General features: G+C 52.3%; 1 protein-coding gene across 11 annotated transcripts in view; it reads left to right on the forward strand.

Moving 5' to 3' along the window:
• The window catches only part of PRKN (parkin RBR E3 ubiquitin protein ligase), a 529515-nt gene that overhangs the window by 311347 nt on the left and 202042 nt on the right, over window positions 1-16126 (forward strand). For all 11 annotated transcript variants that reach the window (XR_013813998.1, XM_079780669.1, XM_079780675.1 and 8 more), the window contains one exon: window positions 13364-13479. Coding sequence is in view for 10 of the 11 variants with exons in the window: in XM_079780669.1 (XP_079636795.1) it covers window positions 13364-13479 (116 nt within the window). In the remaining variant the exon portion in view is untranslated. The remainder of the gene's footprint in view (window positions 1-13363; window positions 13480-16126) is intronic.

The raw sequence follows: 16126 nt of genomic DNA on the forward strand, positions 1-16126 counted from the left end.
GGCAGTCGTACGTCTGGCCGGTTTCATCCTGTCTTGTCCAGGAAGGCTACACCCAGGCGCTTAGATTGGTGACCTGTTTCCCAAGCCCCCATTCACAGTGACTTACCCGTGGTCTGACCTGACGGCTTAGAGCAGGGCCCCGCCTTTACATGGCCGACCTTGGTCTGGAGCCCCGCAGAGGAGTGCAGCGGTGAGCCAGGGATGTCGGTCTGAATTCTGGTCCTGACACCGCAGGCCGGGGCCTCGGACCACACCTGTGCGCCCGTCAGTCCCCTCCTTGGGGAAACGGGCACCCCCTGCCTTCTGCATGCAGAGGGTGGGAGGGGAAACCTGGTGCAGGGGTTGACGTCCTCGCCTCCGAGCCCCTCCTCATAAGCAGCCATCAGCTGGTGCCGTGCCCACCAGCCACCGTCGTTATCACACGTGGGGGCGTTCGCCGGGTTTGATCTCGGCTCTGCGCTGGCTTTCTCTAACTCCCCGCCATGTTAGCATCACGCCCAGGCAGGTGATGGCGGCTTCTACAAACAACACGAGGCATTCAAACGGATCAGGTTGCTCTGACAGGAACTTTGCCACAACCTGTCACCTCTGCAGTTCCTTAATAAACGCGTCCTGATGGGCAGCTATATAATCTCACCCATGTGGCGGCGGTGAGATTCCCGGCCAGAGGAGCTGAAGGGGAAAATAAGCCGTAAGGACTTGGAAAAGGTGTTGGTGGTGTTGCTTTTTCTGAGAACCACGTGCCGACATGATCATCACCGTGACAGCACGCACTGTTACATGCCACACGAGACGTCCGATTTACAGCCATGACACCTCATGTTCATTGAGGTGTTTTTTAAATACATGTTGCCTTTCCTGATTATAAGAACACAGTGTTGGGTATAAAAAATTAGCCAACGTACTTTCACATAAGGCAAAGGGGAAGACGTGTTTAATCAAAGCACGGGGGGGGGGATCACTGTTAACATTATTAATGGTCTTCTTCAGACTGTTTTCAAGGGGTCGGTGTGTATGCTCACATGGGTACACACACACACACACAGAGTCACACACATTTTAATGCAATCGCAGCTCCCATATTATTTGGTGGCTGGTATCGTTACATCATGCATTGCACCCCTGTTCCCTGTCAGCACACGCAGGTCTAGATGGTTCTCGGCGGTGGGCACCGTTGTGTCTGCTTCAGCTCCAGAGGTGGTGAGCGTTGAGGCTCCTCGGCCGCCTCTGCTCTGTGTTCTTCCTCACGTATGTTCCGCAGACTTGCCTGGCCAGTTTCACCAGTAATGTTGGGAGAAGAGCTTCCGTACTAGCATCCACAGTGTCCCTCCCTGAGACCCACAGGTCCTCCGGGTGTTTGCACGATTGCCACTCTCCAGAGCTGTGTGGACGGCTGCCCCCATCCTGGACGTCAGCCGCCTTGCTTTCCCCACGTGCCATCCTCGCCAGGTGGAACATCTTTGCTCAGGGGGAACCTCGTAGCTCATGTGAAACTGCCTCTCTCCCAGTCCAAGGGAGCTGGAGCGTGTTTTTATTATTTATTGCTCATTATTACGGCCATTTTCTTATCATTACACTTACAGACGTTTCTGAGAGTCACCCTTTGCGGGCCATCGAGGCTGCTAACGGCGTTACCAGCCGTTCAATTGACAAACCTTCTGTGGTGTTTCAGAGCTGTTTGAGCTGCCTTTGATGGGGTTAAATGTGTGATTTTTACGGACTACGCCTTTGCGGTCTTTCTTATTAGCGGGATCTTCTTGACGTTCAAGATCATTAGAGACTGCAGATCTTTCCTGGTACTTTTCATGGTTTCTCTTTTAAAATTATTTGATCCACATAGATTTTCCTTTAGCGTGAAGGATTTCATATGAATCTGATTTTACTTATTCTACCCACAAAAATCTACAAATTTTTCTGTATCATGTATTGAAAGAACCCATTTCCCCACTTATTTGAAATAAATCTGCTTTATGGCGTGTTAACTTTGGGACCTTAAGTCTGTCCTGCTCCATTCACCTGCTCTTCCATCCCCAAACTCACGCCATTTTGATGACTCTAAATGCCTAAAACCCATGACCGCATGTTTAGTGTCTGATGCCACGAGTTCTCCAAATTGCCACGTTTTTCTTTGATAGTCACACAGACTCATTTTTTCACATGACCTAGAATTTTTATAAAGTTGGGGAATAAATGTCATGAATTTATGTTTAATATATTCATTAAGCCCATCATCCCAGAGAATATCAAGTCAGAACGTATATTAAACATTGATTACATCATGGCAAGGTGTAGCTCGTGTCAAGGTTTCTGAGCTGTGTCTAGAAGAACGAACTCCCCCAATTAATTCTTTAACATGTTATTGCACACGCAGTGCAGGCTGTCAGCTCCTGTTCCTTAGTTCCAAGCCACTATGTGGTAATTCCCCAGAGCTCAACCTCCCGCGCTGGGCGCCCGTTTTCCTCACCTGCCCAGGTGGGGCCATGGGCAAGCTGAACTGGGAAACGAATTCTCTGAATTACAGATGTGAGATAGCCTTCGATTTGAGTAAAGTGGGGTATCAGTTGTCTTATACCAGGTTTTTAAAAACATTATTCTTTATACTTGATTTATAGCATTACTTTAAGAGGGTCAGCACTACAGTGTTCTTTATTGTTACGTATTCTTCTGCCCATCTCTCAAGTATTACCATGTAATTTCCTTATTAAATGGAACTTTCCAGAAATGCATACAAGCATGAAGAAATTCAGACTCTATAAAGAACAGTGCTGGTTTTCATTTTTCTCTACCTGGTCCTGATCAAGTTGGTGAGGCAGCAGCGTGTAGGGAGAGGGGCCTGAGGCCAGGTGTGAGCACAGGTGGAATCCCGCCTCCAGCAGCCGGGAGCGTGGGCAGGAGTTAAATTCCCGCTGTGTTTGATTCCCGTCTGTGAGGTACGGATCCCAGGTGGCTTTAGTGTCTAGGTTTGGTGTGATGACCATGCCTTCGGACTCTGCACACCCTGGATGCAGCAGGCGCCCCCTCTCTGCAGGGAGATGCCCCTGCAGCCGCCTCTCCATCCTTCCCAGCATAGGTGAGGCGCGAAGGCACCCACAGGGGCTGCGGGTGCTGAGCTACAGCCCAGCAAAGCCGCTGTGTGTGTTTTAATAAGTGAAGTTATCTGGCGCGTGTGGAACCCGAGGTTAAAGGCGCTGCTGTCCGTGGTGCTGACTAGCGGCCCAGTCTCCTCAGTGTCCCGTGGCCGCCAGGGGGAAAGCTCAGGAAGGCTCCTCGGGGAGGTCCCGGCCCTGCTCAGCCATTTAATCTCACGGCGGCGATGAGCATCAGCGATCAGGAGTGGCTGCGCCTGTCACCCACGGGTGCTGTGTGACAGCGCCTCGGCCTGCGCTGCCTTCCATCCTGTCCCTGTGCAGAGGAGGCAGAGGAGGCAGAGGCAGGCATGGGCCGGATGCTCGGGTACCCACCCACCTGCTCCCTAAGCACCTCGGCCGTGGCGGCTCCCATGTCCTGGGACTCTGATGTCAGGTGACAGCCAGGGCACTTTTGTTTACTTCCTGAGGGCGGAGCGGAGCCACCTGGGACCCAAAGGATGAGGAACAGCGAGGCAGAGGCAACACTCCGAGCCTTGGTGATGAATTAACTGTCTCCTCGGAGCTCAGTTTTCCTATCTATAATCATAAAAGTGTAATATGCTAATTAGACTGGACAGCCAGACGACCTTCAGACGTCCTTCCGGACGACCTTCCAGATGAAGTTGGGGCTACAAGGGCCAGCCAGGGCTGCAGGGCCGAGCCCCTTGCACGAATTTCGTGCATCAGGCCTCTAGTAAATATAAAGTTGGGGAGGAGTTCGGCCCTGGTGGCTGCGGTTCAGACAGCAGGAAGACCATCCTGCTAGCTCACACTGCCATGGCCTTGGCCAATGGATAAACCAACTGTGGCTGACCGCCGGAGGGGGTGGAGGGAAGTGTGTCAGGCTTGGCAGGAGAATGTGTGTAGGTAAAAAGAGGAATGTAAATGTCACAGGATGGAGTGCTAGCGGTCCTGCGTCACGGCATCGCTCTGGGGCAGTAACAGCAGAAAGAGGGCGCTGGTCCGTGGAGCGCGGGGGGTTCTGTCGTGATTGGAGTTTCAGGTCATGTCCACAGTCTCTGTGAGTGACCTCCTGACCTCAGTACCCAGAGCCTCTCCCCCAGGTTTATCCGGGGCACAGAGCCATGCTCTCGGGGAGAAAGAGCCCTAAGCCCGTAGAGAACGTTAGAGACAATGTGAAAAGTGGGTTGGACTAGCGATCACTTGGGAAGGCTCCGTTTCTGTATTAGGTTCTCCGTACTCACTGTAAACCCCTCCCTCACGCGGCTTTGTAAGCAGGCCCCAAGGGGCATCTGTCCATACTGTAGGAGCCGGCTTCGTATCACCTGAGAGGATGGAAAAGAATAAAAATGCTTTTGTTGTAAAATACTAGACTCTCAACTCACTCGAAATGGCTATCCTCATCCTTGGTGTCCATTACCTTCTTTTGCCCCGTTTCTAAGAAGGGAGTGTTTGCGCCGCTGCCCTGCGTCCCAGCCTGCTCCTGGGCCCAGGTCTCGGTCCGCCTGCCTGGGGGGCACAGGGCCTCTGTGTTGGGAGCCCCTGTGTCTAACTCTGTGTTGGGGCCCCTGTGTCTAACTCTGTGTTGGGGGCCCCTGTGTCTAACTCTGTGTTGGGGGCCCCTGTGTCTAACTCTGTGTTGGGGGCCCCTGTGTCTAACTCTGTGTTGGGGGTCCCTGTGTCTAACTCTGTGTTGGGGGCCCCTGTGTCTAACTCTGTGTTGGGGGCCCCTGTGTCTAACTCTGTGTTGGGGCCCTGTGTCTAACTCTGTGTTGGGGCCCCTGTGTCTAACTCTGTGTTGGGGGCCCTGTGTCTAACTCTGTGTTGGGGGCCCCTGTGTCTAACTCTGTGTTGGGGACCCTGTGTCTAACTCTGTGTTGGGGACCCTGTGTCTAACTCTGTGTTGGGGCCCTGTGTCTAACTCTGTGTTGGGGGCCCCTGTGTCTAACTCTGTGTTGGGGCCCCTGTGTCTAACTCTGTGTTGGGGATCAGGACTCTCTCTTCCCCCTCCCTATGTCTAGTGAGAATCTTCAAATCTTTCCATCAAACACTTTTGGTGTCAAGAACACAAAATAAAATAGAATGGTTTTCATTCTCCAAGGACTCAAGCATGATTATGAGATTGTGAGGAAAATTACCAAACTCCCATACTCAATGCACACCCCTCTGCTGTGGAAACACGAACTGACACCATAAATCACTTACATCCTCGCTGTGATTTCCCTGAAGATCCCGCTTATATGGAGGCTTTTTGCGGGGAGGGGGTGGCGGAGGGCGAGGGCGGGGAGGGGCGGGGAGGAAACCTACTGGAAATGGGCCCGTGAACGATCCCACCGCAGGGGCCCCGCACGTGGCCTCCCATGCACAGTCTCGTTCTCTTGAGACTTCAGTGGAGTCCAGGGAATTCCTGTAAACGTTCTCTCATTGAATGGGCCAGCAATGTTAGCTCAGCACTGCGGTCCCAGCACGACGGGCAGACCGTGGCTGACGAAGCCGGTACCAGGCCAGGACGCCGTAGCTGGCACACTGCACCGGGCCCTGGCAAGGCACACCGCTCACCGGGGTCCGCGCAGGCTTGGTTTATCCTCAGCTGTCAGACAAACAGGAATTTGACGAAGCACATAAGCACTTATTTATATTCAAACGTGTGTAGCTGATGTGTTCCCGATTTTATAAAAGGGCTTGTAAAATATTTAGAAAAACATGACTTTATGTCACCTAGGATCACACATAAAGAATTTTCTAGAAGACGTTACAGCACAAGTAAAGATGCACGGCAGTACATTTAACGTGTGCAGGATTTGAGGCTGATAATGGGCTAACAGTCAACTTACGATTTCATATCCACAGATTACCTGAAAGTGTATTGGTGTTACTTTCTCACGAAATCTTCAATGGTAAATACACTCATCCCCAAAAATCCTCATAAGGAAAAGATAGAAGAAAGGATACATGTAAAGGGCTTTATAGTTACCATATGAATGCAAATCTTCCTATTTTGCTGTAGTTCCTAACGTGTTTTCTGTAGCTCCACGTTGCTGCCATGTAGAGACCCTTTTGGTCTCTGTCTTGCTTTCAAAGGGCGGTGAAGGTCATCCCTGCCTGGCTCCATGGTTTCGGACACGGGCCTGGCCACCCCGGAGCCGGCGCTCGGCCGTCTTGGCACAGATGGGCTTCCACGTAACCAGCCAGTAAGGATGCAGTCCCTCGGCACCAGGTGTTGCTGGGGGAAAGCATGTGTGCAGCCAGAAAGCACTGACGGCGCCATCCCGCTCGGGGCTCCTTGCGCATCTGCCCCGGGAAGGGCGTCCCGGTCAGGAGCACAGGCCTGAGGAGGCGGGGCTTCCCGAGCAGAGACGCGGTTTAGAGGAGCGGGCGGGGGGCAGCTTCCCGGGGTCTCAGGGTGTGTGATGGACCCGCCCGTCCAACTGATGTGAAAAGCGTAAAGGATGCAACGGGCGCCCGTCTTGTACCGCGGTGGCTCCGGTGTCCGGGGCGCGGGCTGACCCTGAGTCAGGCGGTGGCGGGGAGAGAGCCTGCCCGGCGGTCAGGCCCGTGGGGAAGGCACGGATCACAGCCCGGAGCCGCCGCTGTACCTGACTGCGGGCTCAGATCACCACCCCCCGCGGAGGGTCGGGGGTGACAGGCCCACACGCCTGGTTTTTCCTCCTGTTCTAAGAGGAAGGTTGTGGTCTTCACCCCCGAACAATAAGTTCGTGTTTTCTGGGATTCCGCTGAGGGTAGAAATACATTTTTGCAAAAGTCACTATAACGAATGACACAGGCATACGCCACGGCAAGAACGGCCGTGCCTGAGGTGGACCTTGATGCTGGGCTCCGGATCGCAGTTCATCGGGCCCCTCATTGCACGCGTTTGCCGCGTTCATGGACTGACATGGAAGCCGCTGGGTCACATGAGCAGACGTGAGCCCGGCTTCCACGGGTTATGGGTCCCTGTAGCCGTGAGCTGCCTGCGGACACGCGCCCAGTGTCGAGGGCCCACTGTGTCCGGGTGTTCTCAGCGTGACTTTCTGTTAGAGCAGGAGGCGTTAGATGCCTCTCCAGGCTCATCACAAACAGCGTCCCCCCCCCCCCCCCCCCACCGCCCCAGCAAACGCCATAGCCTAACCACAAGCATCTCCTCTGGGCTATACCTGCTCCATGAGATCCCGGGCCGAAGGCAGGCCCGGAGGTTGCTTCCCGCTCCTGCTGTTCCCTCCGACACCCCGCCGAGCGCTGGGGCAGTGTTAGCACCTGCGCACCGAGCATGGGAGGAGGAGGAACATCAGGGCTGTGTTCCTAAGGTCACAGCGGAGTGAAGGATCCCTCTCTCAGATCGCGGGCCTTTACACGATTAACTGAAGGTTACTCACACCGAGCACCTCTACATCCGGATAGTGAGGAGCTTTAAGTCAGAGGAAAAAAGAAATTGAAGACAAAAATAAAATGTCATCCGTTTAGGGCACCATTAGTAGTTGTAATATTACTTTTGGTCAATCAACCACATTAGGCAAAACAGCCAGAAAGGACATAAATGTCTGAAGCAGCGTCACCTACTGACAGTCATGTAACCAGACTGGGGGTGCTTGGCCTAGACTCGGGGAGTCTTTTATGGCAGTGCCCATGCTGGGCACGGTGCCAGCAGGCCTCTGGTCCCAGAGGGACAGGGATGGCAGGGGTGTTCCCTTTCTGTGTGCTGCTCTCTCTCACTAGGCACTGGTGGCACGACCGGTCAGCTCGCCCGGCTGTGGGCACGACCGGTAAGTTCGCCCGGCTGTGGGCACGACTGGTCAGCTCACCTGGCTGTGGGCACAGTCTATAAGCTCGCCCGGCTGTGGGCATGACCAATAAGCTTGCCCGGCTGTGGACACGAACTGTAAGCTCGCCCAGCTGTGGGCACAGTCTGTAAGCTCGCCCGGCTGTGGGCACGACTGGTCAGCTCACCCGGTTCGCCTGCTTAAAGTCACCCGCAGCTGCCCTTCCCATCCAGATGAAGCCGTCATCATGGGAGGGGCGGCATCCTTTCTGATCTGGCCCGCCCGCCATCCCCCATGACTGTCTCTCCTTTAAAACCACCTCCTCAATGCGTCCCCAGGCCCGGAGCCCATCACTGCGCTGTGCCTGTTCGCCTTTTTGCGTCCGTCGTCTTGGTTTAAAAACTTGATTTAAAAAGAGTACGTGCTTCTATGAACCTGCACTGCTCTAAAACATTGTCTCAATGAAAACAGGCGCTAACCTTTATTCACTAGTTTTATTCGTCTTAGTTTTGTCGGGTTTATAGGTAAGTTTACAAATTATACTTTATCTCCTTCCTTTTCTAACGAGGCAGCAAGATAAACGTAGAGAGTTGCAGACGCTATTAAAGTGTGGCAAGCGCTCCTCTGCGCAGTGTCGTCCGAGAGGAGGTGTATGGGGGCCTGTGCTGCCCGCCATAAAAGAACAACTAAAAGAAGCTTTAAATTCTTTGTACTAACGCAACGAGGACTTTTGAGGGGAAAGTTTAGGTTCCAAGTCTGAAGTCATTTGAAATGTTTTAAAGCTCGGACTTTGTGCTTGCTCAGGATTTCTCTTTGCTTGTAGCCAATTAAGCCATGTTCTCAGCGCGTGAGTTACTGCTAGGGGAGCGGCGCTTCTCCTGCCCGTCCAGCCAGATGCGCACGCTGTGGTCCGCGTTTCTCAGCCCCCGGCTGTGGGAGCAGGGACAGCAGGGACAGCAGGGACAGTGTCAGCTGGGGCACTCGTCCTGGTAGATTCAGCACCAAGAGCAGCAGCAGCAGCAGGGAAATGGAGGAAGTCGCAGAGCCAAGCCAGGAGAGGAGCCCAGCCGGGATGCAGGCGGCCGGGGCCCAGAACGCCCATCTGTTCCCAGGGCTGGGCCCGCACCCAGAGGGTCCGGCCATTTCTGGCAGATGATCGCCAGCTAACAGACCACTGTCTGTGTGCCTGTCCCAGAGGTCCACTCTGGTCACTGGTGGGAGGTCACAACATGAGCACTTCAACCTCTTATTTCCTCCGTGTGAGACGGACCCTGGAAAGCTCTGCCCACGCGTGCCACCGCACACGCCGCGGACGCCTGCGTGTCCTCTCGGGCCCACGCATCCTGAGACAGGAAGCCCCTGCTCCGGAGGCGTGAGGAGCCGTGAGGACCACGGCGGCGGTCTGCCGGTCTGGCTGGGCTGCAGACTGAGAGCCGGGGCGCTCCCGTCACGGCCTCCGCCCACGGCGTCACACACGCCGCTGCTGCCACGTTGTGTTTGGGGGAAGTTACAGCCCCGGCCAGCACTGGAATGTGCTTCCCTGGGGCCAGAGGCTTTTAGACTGAGACATTTTTAGATTTTAAAAAGGCTGTGCAGTTTTTATATTTTAGCTCTGAAATATCCCCGGGAGTGTCTATGCCCTGTCATTTTTAAAATATGTACATAGTAACTTTGCAGTGAGAAGTCTGACTAGTCACACCAAGTTGGATAAATATAGACTAGAAATAGTAAGTCCCTGTCAGGTTTTGCCATAAATGAAATGTTACACCACATTTAGAGAAAAGAATCGAAACTGTGTTTTCAGCACCTTTTGGATTTGAGAATTTCATTTTAATGTTTATTACCTATTACATTGGCCTAGGGAACAGACGAGGTTTATGCTTTCAAACTGGCTAATAAAGTAAAATTTTAAAAAATGCTTTTGAAGTGCAGCAGTAGCTGAGTTGGTGTGAAAGGCGATGCTGTTAGACTGACCCAGGGGTGCAGTCGGAAGGCCGGGTGCTTGCTGCAGTGACGCCCAAGACACGCTCTCCCTGCTGAGAAAGGCTTTAGGCGTGGTGCATGCGTGCACGCCTCTGTGTGTGTGTGTGTGTGTGTGTGTGTGTGTGTGTTTACATGTACACAATGCATTTATTTGTTGTGAATCAACAGAGGGACTAGCAGAAGGCGGTGGTCCTCCTGGTGACCTTGGCAGTGGCCGTGGTGGATGGGCAGCAAGTGACCGTCTGCAGACCACGGCCCTCATTTTGGGAGCGACACCGCCGAGCTCGGCCCGCCGCCGAGAGGCTGTACTAACGCCTTATTAAGAGAAGACAAACTTACCATTGAGCATCACAGACTCACTTACTGTTGAGGTTTGATCTGTTTAACGAGGCCTAACCCAATTTTCCCACTGGCATTGTTAAATGAGCAACATCTACAAGCATTGTGCGGTCCAACGAGTTCCGTAGTCGTTTTGTATCCAAACCTGTATCATTATTCCTGATTTTTATTATTATTTGTTGTTGTTCATCTTCCCTGGAGGATATTGTTTCATTGGTGTGTTTTTCTTTTCTTTTAGAGGGAGGGGAGGGAGGGAGGGGAGAGAGAAAGAGAGAGGGAGAGGGAGAGAGAGAGAGAGAGAAAGAGAGAGAGAGAGAGAGAGAGAGAGAGAGAGAGAGAGAGACGTATTTAATAGGGCTAGTAATTTCTGTTTTAGTTTTATCGCATCATATGAATGACGGGAGCTTTCCGCAGACCTGTGCCTCTCACACCATGATCGGTGAACACTCCCTCGCCCCGGGAAGGACGTGGGCAGTTGTCTGCGGGGTTTTATCTGCTGGCCGAGCCCTGGGTGGTGTGCTGGTGGGGTGTCTGCCGGTTGGTTCTGCAGCTCAGAGGAGACAGAAGCGCGGCCTGTGTCTGTGTGTGAAGCCCCATCCCGACGGCCCAGCCCAGCCGTTCTGCAGGGATTGCCCTGTGCTGTGAGGGAGGGTCCTCATGTTGACAAGAAGCAGTGGCCACCAGCCCACGTTCACAGGGTCGGCGCGCCCTCCACCCTGCTCCTTTGGCAGGCAGGAGTTGCTCTAACTCTTCTCTCATTGCCCTGAAGGATCTGCAGCATTTAAAGGATGAGTGAAAAGGGTAGCATTTGCCTGGCTGGTGCTGCTCAATCGGTTGAGCATTGACTCATGAACATGGAGGTCACCGGTTCGATTCTGGCCAAGGGCATATGCTGGGTTTCGGGCTTGATCCCCAGTGTGGGGCGTGCAGGAGGCAGCCAATCAATGATTCCCTCTCATCATTGATGCTTCTCTCTCTCTCTCCCTCTCCCTTCCTCTCTGAAGTCAATAAAAAATATTTTTGAAAATGAAAAAGAAGTGAAGATCCTTGGTCACTGTCAGGACTGCTGAGCTAGGAACCCCGGGCAGGGCTGCAGGGTCTGGCTTACCACCACGCCCCCCCTCCCCCCGCCCAGGAGTTTCCAATGCACTGCACTCAAGACCCGCAGGTATCGCTCACTGTGCTCAGGGCGGGGGAGAAGGAGGCCGGTGTGTCGCTCACAGGGAAAGAACAAGCTAGGGGCACTGTGAGATGTGTAGAGGGACATCGGCTGCATCTGTTAAATCCATTGACTTTCATGTAAGAAATACACTGAGTGGCCAGATTGTTATGATCTCTGAACGCATAATAATCTGGCCACTTAGTGTATACCCTATATAATAAAAGGCTAATATGCAAATTGTCCCCTCTACCAGGAGTTCGACCAGCAGGCAGGCCGGCCAACCACCCATGTCCCCTCCCCCTGGCCAGGCTGGCCAGACCCCACCCATGTACGAATTCATGCACCAGGCCTCTAATACACACACACACACACACACACACACACACACACACACACACACATACACACATACACACACAGATTATTATGTTCAGAGATCATAATAATCTGGCCACTCAGTGTATATCGAATGCTTAGCCTACGCCGGGCCCTGTGAGGATGCAAGTAGGAGGAAGACGTTCCACAACCATCTCAGGATCGGGTGCAGGGCAGTCAGTCAGCGCCTGTTCACAAAATCCGATTGGCCACGTGTGTTGATAAACTTTTCTTGGTTCGCAGCTACATCCGCTCACGTGTATGTCGCCGAGGGCTTCTTTCAGGTAACAGCGTGGAGTTGCGAAGTGCAACAAAGCCGTAGGGCCCCAAAGCTGAAACCACGGACTCTCGCAGCTGTGAGGGAAGTGGGTTGACGCCAGGCCTAGTGTTCAAGGGCACATACCTACCTTAGGCCACCTGGGCCCCCAGCGGGGGTCCCGCCCCCCGGTGAGCTGTTTGTAGAGGATGCCTGTCATCACAGACAGTGTAGCTCCGTGGAGTGACTCTCCTGGAAGATGCAGAGACGGACGGGACGCACAGCCTCCCCGGCCCAGCACCTCGGGGAACGAAACGGGGAGGGGTGTGCACAGACATGGAAAGAACAGGAGGAAGAAATGAAGAAACGTAAATAGAAAATTTTGGTTGCGAAGGGAGGGTATTATCCATCAAAAGACCGTGACTTCTATGAAAAGCTGAAATGAAGCGTGTGCCCACTGCTGTGGCTCAGCCGGCTGGGTGTCACTCATGCACCTAAAGGTTGCCGGTTGGATTCCCTGTCAGGGCACGTGCCCGGGTTTCGGGCTTGATCTCTGGTAGGGGGCGTGCAGGAAGGAGGCAGCCAATCCACGTTACTCTCACACGTCAATGTTTCTCTCTTCTCCCTTCCCGTGTCTCGAAAAATCAATAAACTATTTAAAAAAATAAAAATAGAGTAAAATTAAATGAAAACGGAGTGTGTGCAGAACAAGAGTAGGGAAATGAATGAACAAGGCCAGAGGTACATCCCAGCTGCCGCCGGGGGCGTGGGACCGCTCCCCAGGATTCTGGGGTGCTGGAGAGCAGGACAGGTGTGGGGCTCCGCATGAGCTGGGTGAGTCACGCTCTGCTCCTCCGTGCGTCGGCGTTGGCGTGCATGCCTCCTGAGAGCAGGGTCCTTCCGCTGTCCTTCCCTCTTGCTGCTCACTGGCCAATGGTGTCAAGATGCTGTGAGAAAAACAAAAGCACTGGGTTGCGCCCTGGTTCGCCTGCGATTGTGTGGCTTTGGGCCAATCAATCCATGGCTCTAGGTATCCCTCTCCTCGTCACATGACGCTACCTCAGGCTTCCTCCTGCGTCCACGTGGGGTTTGTCCATGAGACGCACTTGTCCGTGAGGGGCCTTGCTCCACGGGCACAAGAGCAAAAGAAGGGAAGGCTAGCAGACCTGGGCCCTCTTCAAAGGGCGTCCCTGACTGCTGCCCAAGGTCATTCGTTCCCCTTGAGAGATCTGATGCTGACTTAGTTCTAACTCGGACCTAATGAGGAGCCCTTCTCCTGCCCCGATTCCCCAACATTTAAGAAATTTCACTGTGTGGGCTGCGACCGTTTCCTGTGGAAATGTTTAGACGGGGAAGCGCTGGCTGCCTGCCGTGTCTTTGATCGCATTTCTCTTTCTTGCAGGAATTTTTCTTTAAATGTTCGGCGCACCCGACCTCTGACAAAGAAACATCAGTAGCTTTGAACCTGATCACCACAAACAGCCGGGACATCCCCTGCATCACGTGCACCGACATCAGGTGAGGGCCTGGGGACACCGTCACACCGACTCCTCGCTTTCCCCAGAGCATGGCCTTCCCAGGGGTCTCTCCTGAGGGGAGGCTGCCTGCCTTTGGCACTATCCGCCTCGCTTGGGTATATTTTAACGGAAAAGACCTCAAAATGCCAAATCCTTGCATTGTGCAGCTTGCTCAGTAGTCAAGTAGGATCCTAGGATAGAAGTGAGATGACTTCTATCTCAAAACAGACTCAGGGGTAGAGATGTTGTCATGGATTCATGCTTGGGCTTTTGTCATGGACTCATGCATAGGATGTTGTCATGGACTCATGCACAGGATGTTGTCATGGACTCATGCACAGGATGTTGTCATGGATTCATGCATAGGATGTTGTCATGGACTCATGCATGCAGATGTTTTCATGGATTCATGTGTAGGGATGCTGTCATGGACTCATGCACAGGATGTTGTCATGGACTCATGTGTAGGGATATTGTCATGGATTCATGATAGGGAGGTTGTCATGGATTCTTGCATGGTGATGTTGTCATGAATTCATGTGTAGGGATGCTGTCATGGACTCATGCACAGGATGTTGTCATGGACCCACGCGTGGGGACGATATTAATCCCTGCATGAGCATACCCCAATACTCTACATTGTGCTTTGCTGCTAATTGTGGGGGGTTTTTTTTCCAGCTAATGCTTTATATTTTAATTTAGAAATAATTCACTCACAATAAAATTTCTTAACTGTTAGAAAAATTTATCCTTATGGTTAGTAAAATTTTAGTTTAATTCTTTCCAGTATCTTGAGAAGCCTGGGTATTTGCATGTACATATGGGTTGTGTGTGTGTGAATGTGTACACGTGTAATGTATGCAATCATGTTATATATGTAGTTTTGTATCTGCCTTTTCCATTTAACATGGTACCGTGATAAATTTTCCTGCGATGAAATATTTTATAAAAACAAGGAGCGTGTTTTTAATAAGCGTCTAAGATTCCATCACATGGGAATACTCTTATTTACTCCTTTCCTCGTTGCTAGTAATTTAGACTATTTCCAGTGTTGTTTTAAAAATGTACATATAAATGGAGTAAGACTGAAGTCCAAATCCTCTCATGTGCTTCAAATGTAAAGGCACAGTCATAGACATCGGCCTCTGGTTCCTCATAAAACCCCAGAACTGAAGTAGGAGATCGGTCAGGCTCTGACTGGCTCTAAAGGTGGGAGCCGCGCTCGGTCACAGCTTTAAAGCGATCGTGGCATTTGAGAAAACACTTGTTTGTGGGTCCTGTCTGCTAGCAGGTGCAGGAGTAACAGAGGAGGTTTTCGGGGCTCCTGCCGACCAGACCACGCCCTGGTGCTGGTTAACATGCGAAAACATGTGGAAGATCGAAGTGCCATGCATTTCCAGACGCTGGCGTAAAATTTCCTTCAGGTGTGAAAGGAAAACACTGGCGGGAAGTGAGATCCAAAGACAGCTCGCAGCAGAGGGAGCCAAGAATCACAGAGCCCCGGCCTGTCCGTGTGCCCTGTCAGCTACCGGCTGCCCGAAGGGCGCGGCCCGCTGACGGCGTGCAGACGTGACCGAGGCCGCAGTCCCACTGGTGTCTCTGCAGCGGAGGATTTAAATCAGTGTTTCCGACCTGAGTTAAAGCAATGCAAGAAGCAGAAAACAGGTTGTTTTCATATGGAACACTTTCTCCTTAAAAACCCTCCTGGATTTAACAGAATTTTCCAAATCTGAATAAGATAAAGTCAATTTATCAGCAATCAACAGCCTTAAGGCGATATTAGGAATAAGGAGGAGGTTAAGGTGGTATTAGGAATAAGGAGGAGGTTAAGGCGATATTAGGAATAAGGAGATTAAGAGGATTTTAGGAATAGGGAGGAGAGTCAAATTTCTGTGTCGAACTCGTGGGATCCAGATCCTTCAGCTGTATTCCTGGGGGTCAGTGACATGTAAAGAGAAGGACTGTTTTATCAACACGGAAGCTTTGGAACGTGAGCCTGTGTCAGTGGGCGGCCTTCCTTTCCCCCAGTCACCCGGGGATGTCGGGTCTGAGCAGCTGCACCGCCGGGCTTCCTGGAGACATCGCAGGCGCCTCAGCATGAAGCTCACACGCTCACCTCTTCCTTCAGCGGCGGCTGCGGGCGCCCAGCAAACCCACCCGGACAGTGCTGCCGCCGCTAAGGTCAACCTTGCACGCGTACCCGCCTGGGTCCTCGGCAGTTCATTGTCTGATGTTGGGTGTTAAGAAGCAGCTGTATTTCTAAAGCCCCTCACTCGCCAGGGCTGGTGACAAGGAAGCCTTATTTGTATGGCCTGTTTTCAATGGAAGTGAATTCCCGCAACATCTTGATTATTTCTTTTATTTTATTCAAGAGCCTTTAAGCAGCTCATTTTACTTTGAATAATATTGTAAGTGACATGTGCATTTGTTTTTAATTGCAACTTAATCCTTTTAATTAACAATTGATTATCAACCTGGTGAGGGGAGCACGCTATTTTCATTGCAAATTGTATTTGCACCGGTTCACGTCCTCACATTGTAAAGTGCCGGGACATCCGTTAGTGCTGGGCAGCGGTGTGAGCTACGCTGCTCTCTGAAGACATCGCACGCAGCGATTATTTCCCGTGACATTTAGGATCGAGTATTTA

This window comes from Cnephaeus nilssonii, assembly GCF_951640355.1.
Source record: "Cnephaeus nilssonii genome assembly, chromosome: 9".
NCBI classification, from domain to species: Eukaryota; Metazoa; Chordata; class Mammalia; order Chiroptera; family Vespertilionidae; genus Cnephaeus; species Cnephaeus nilssonii.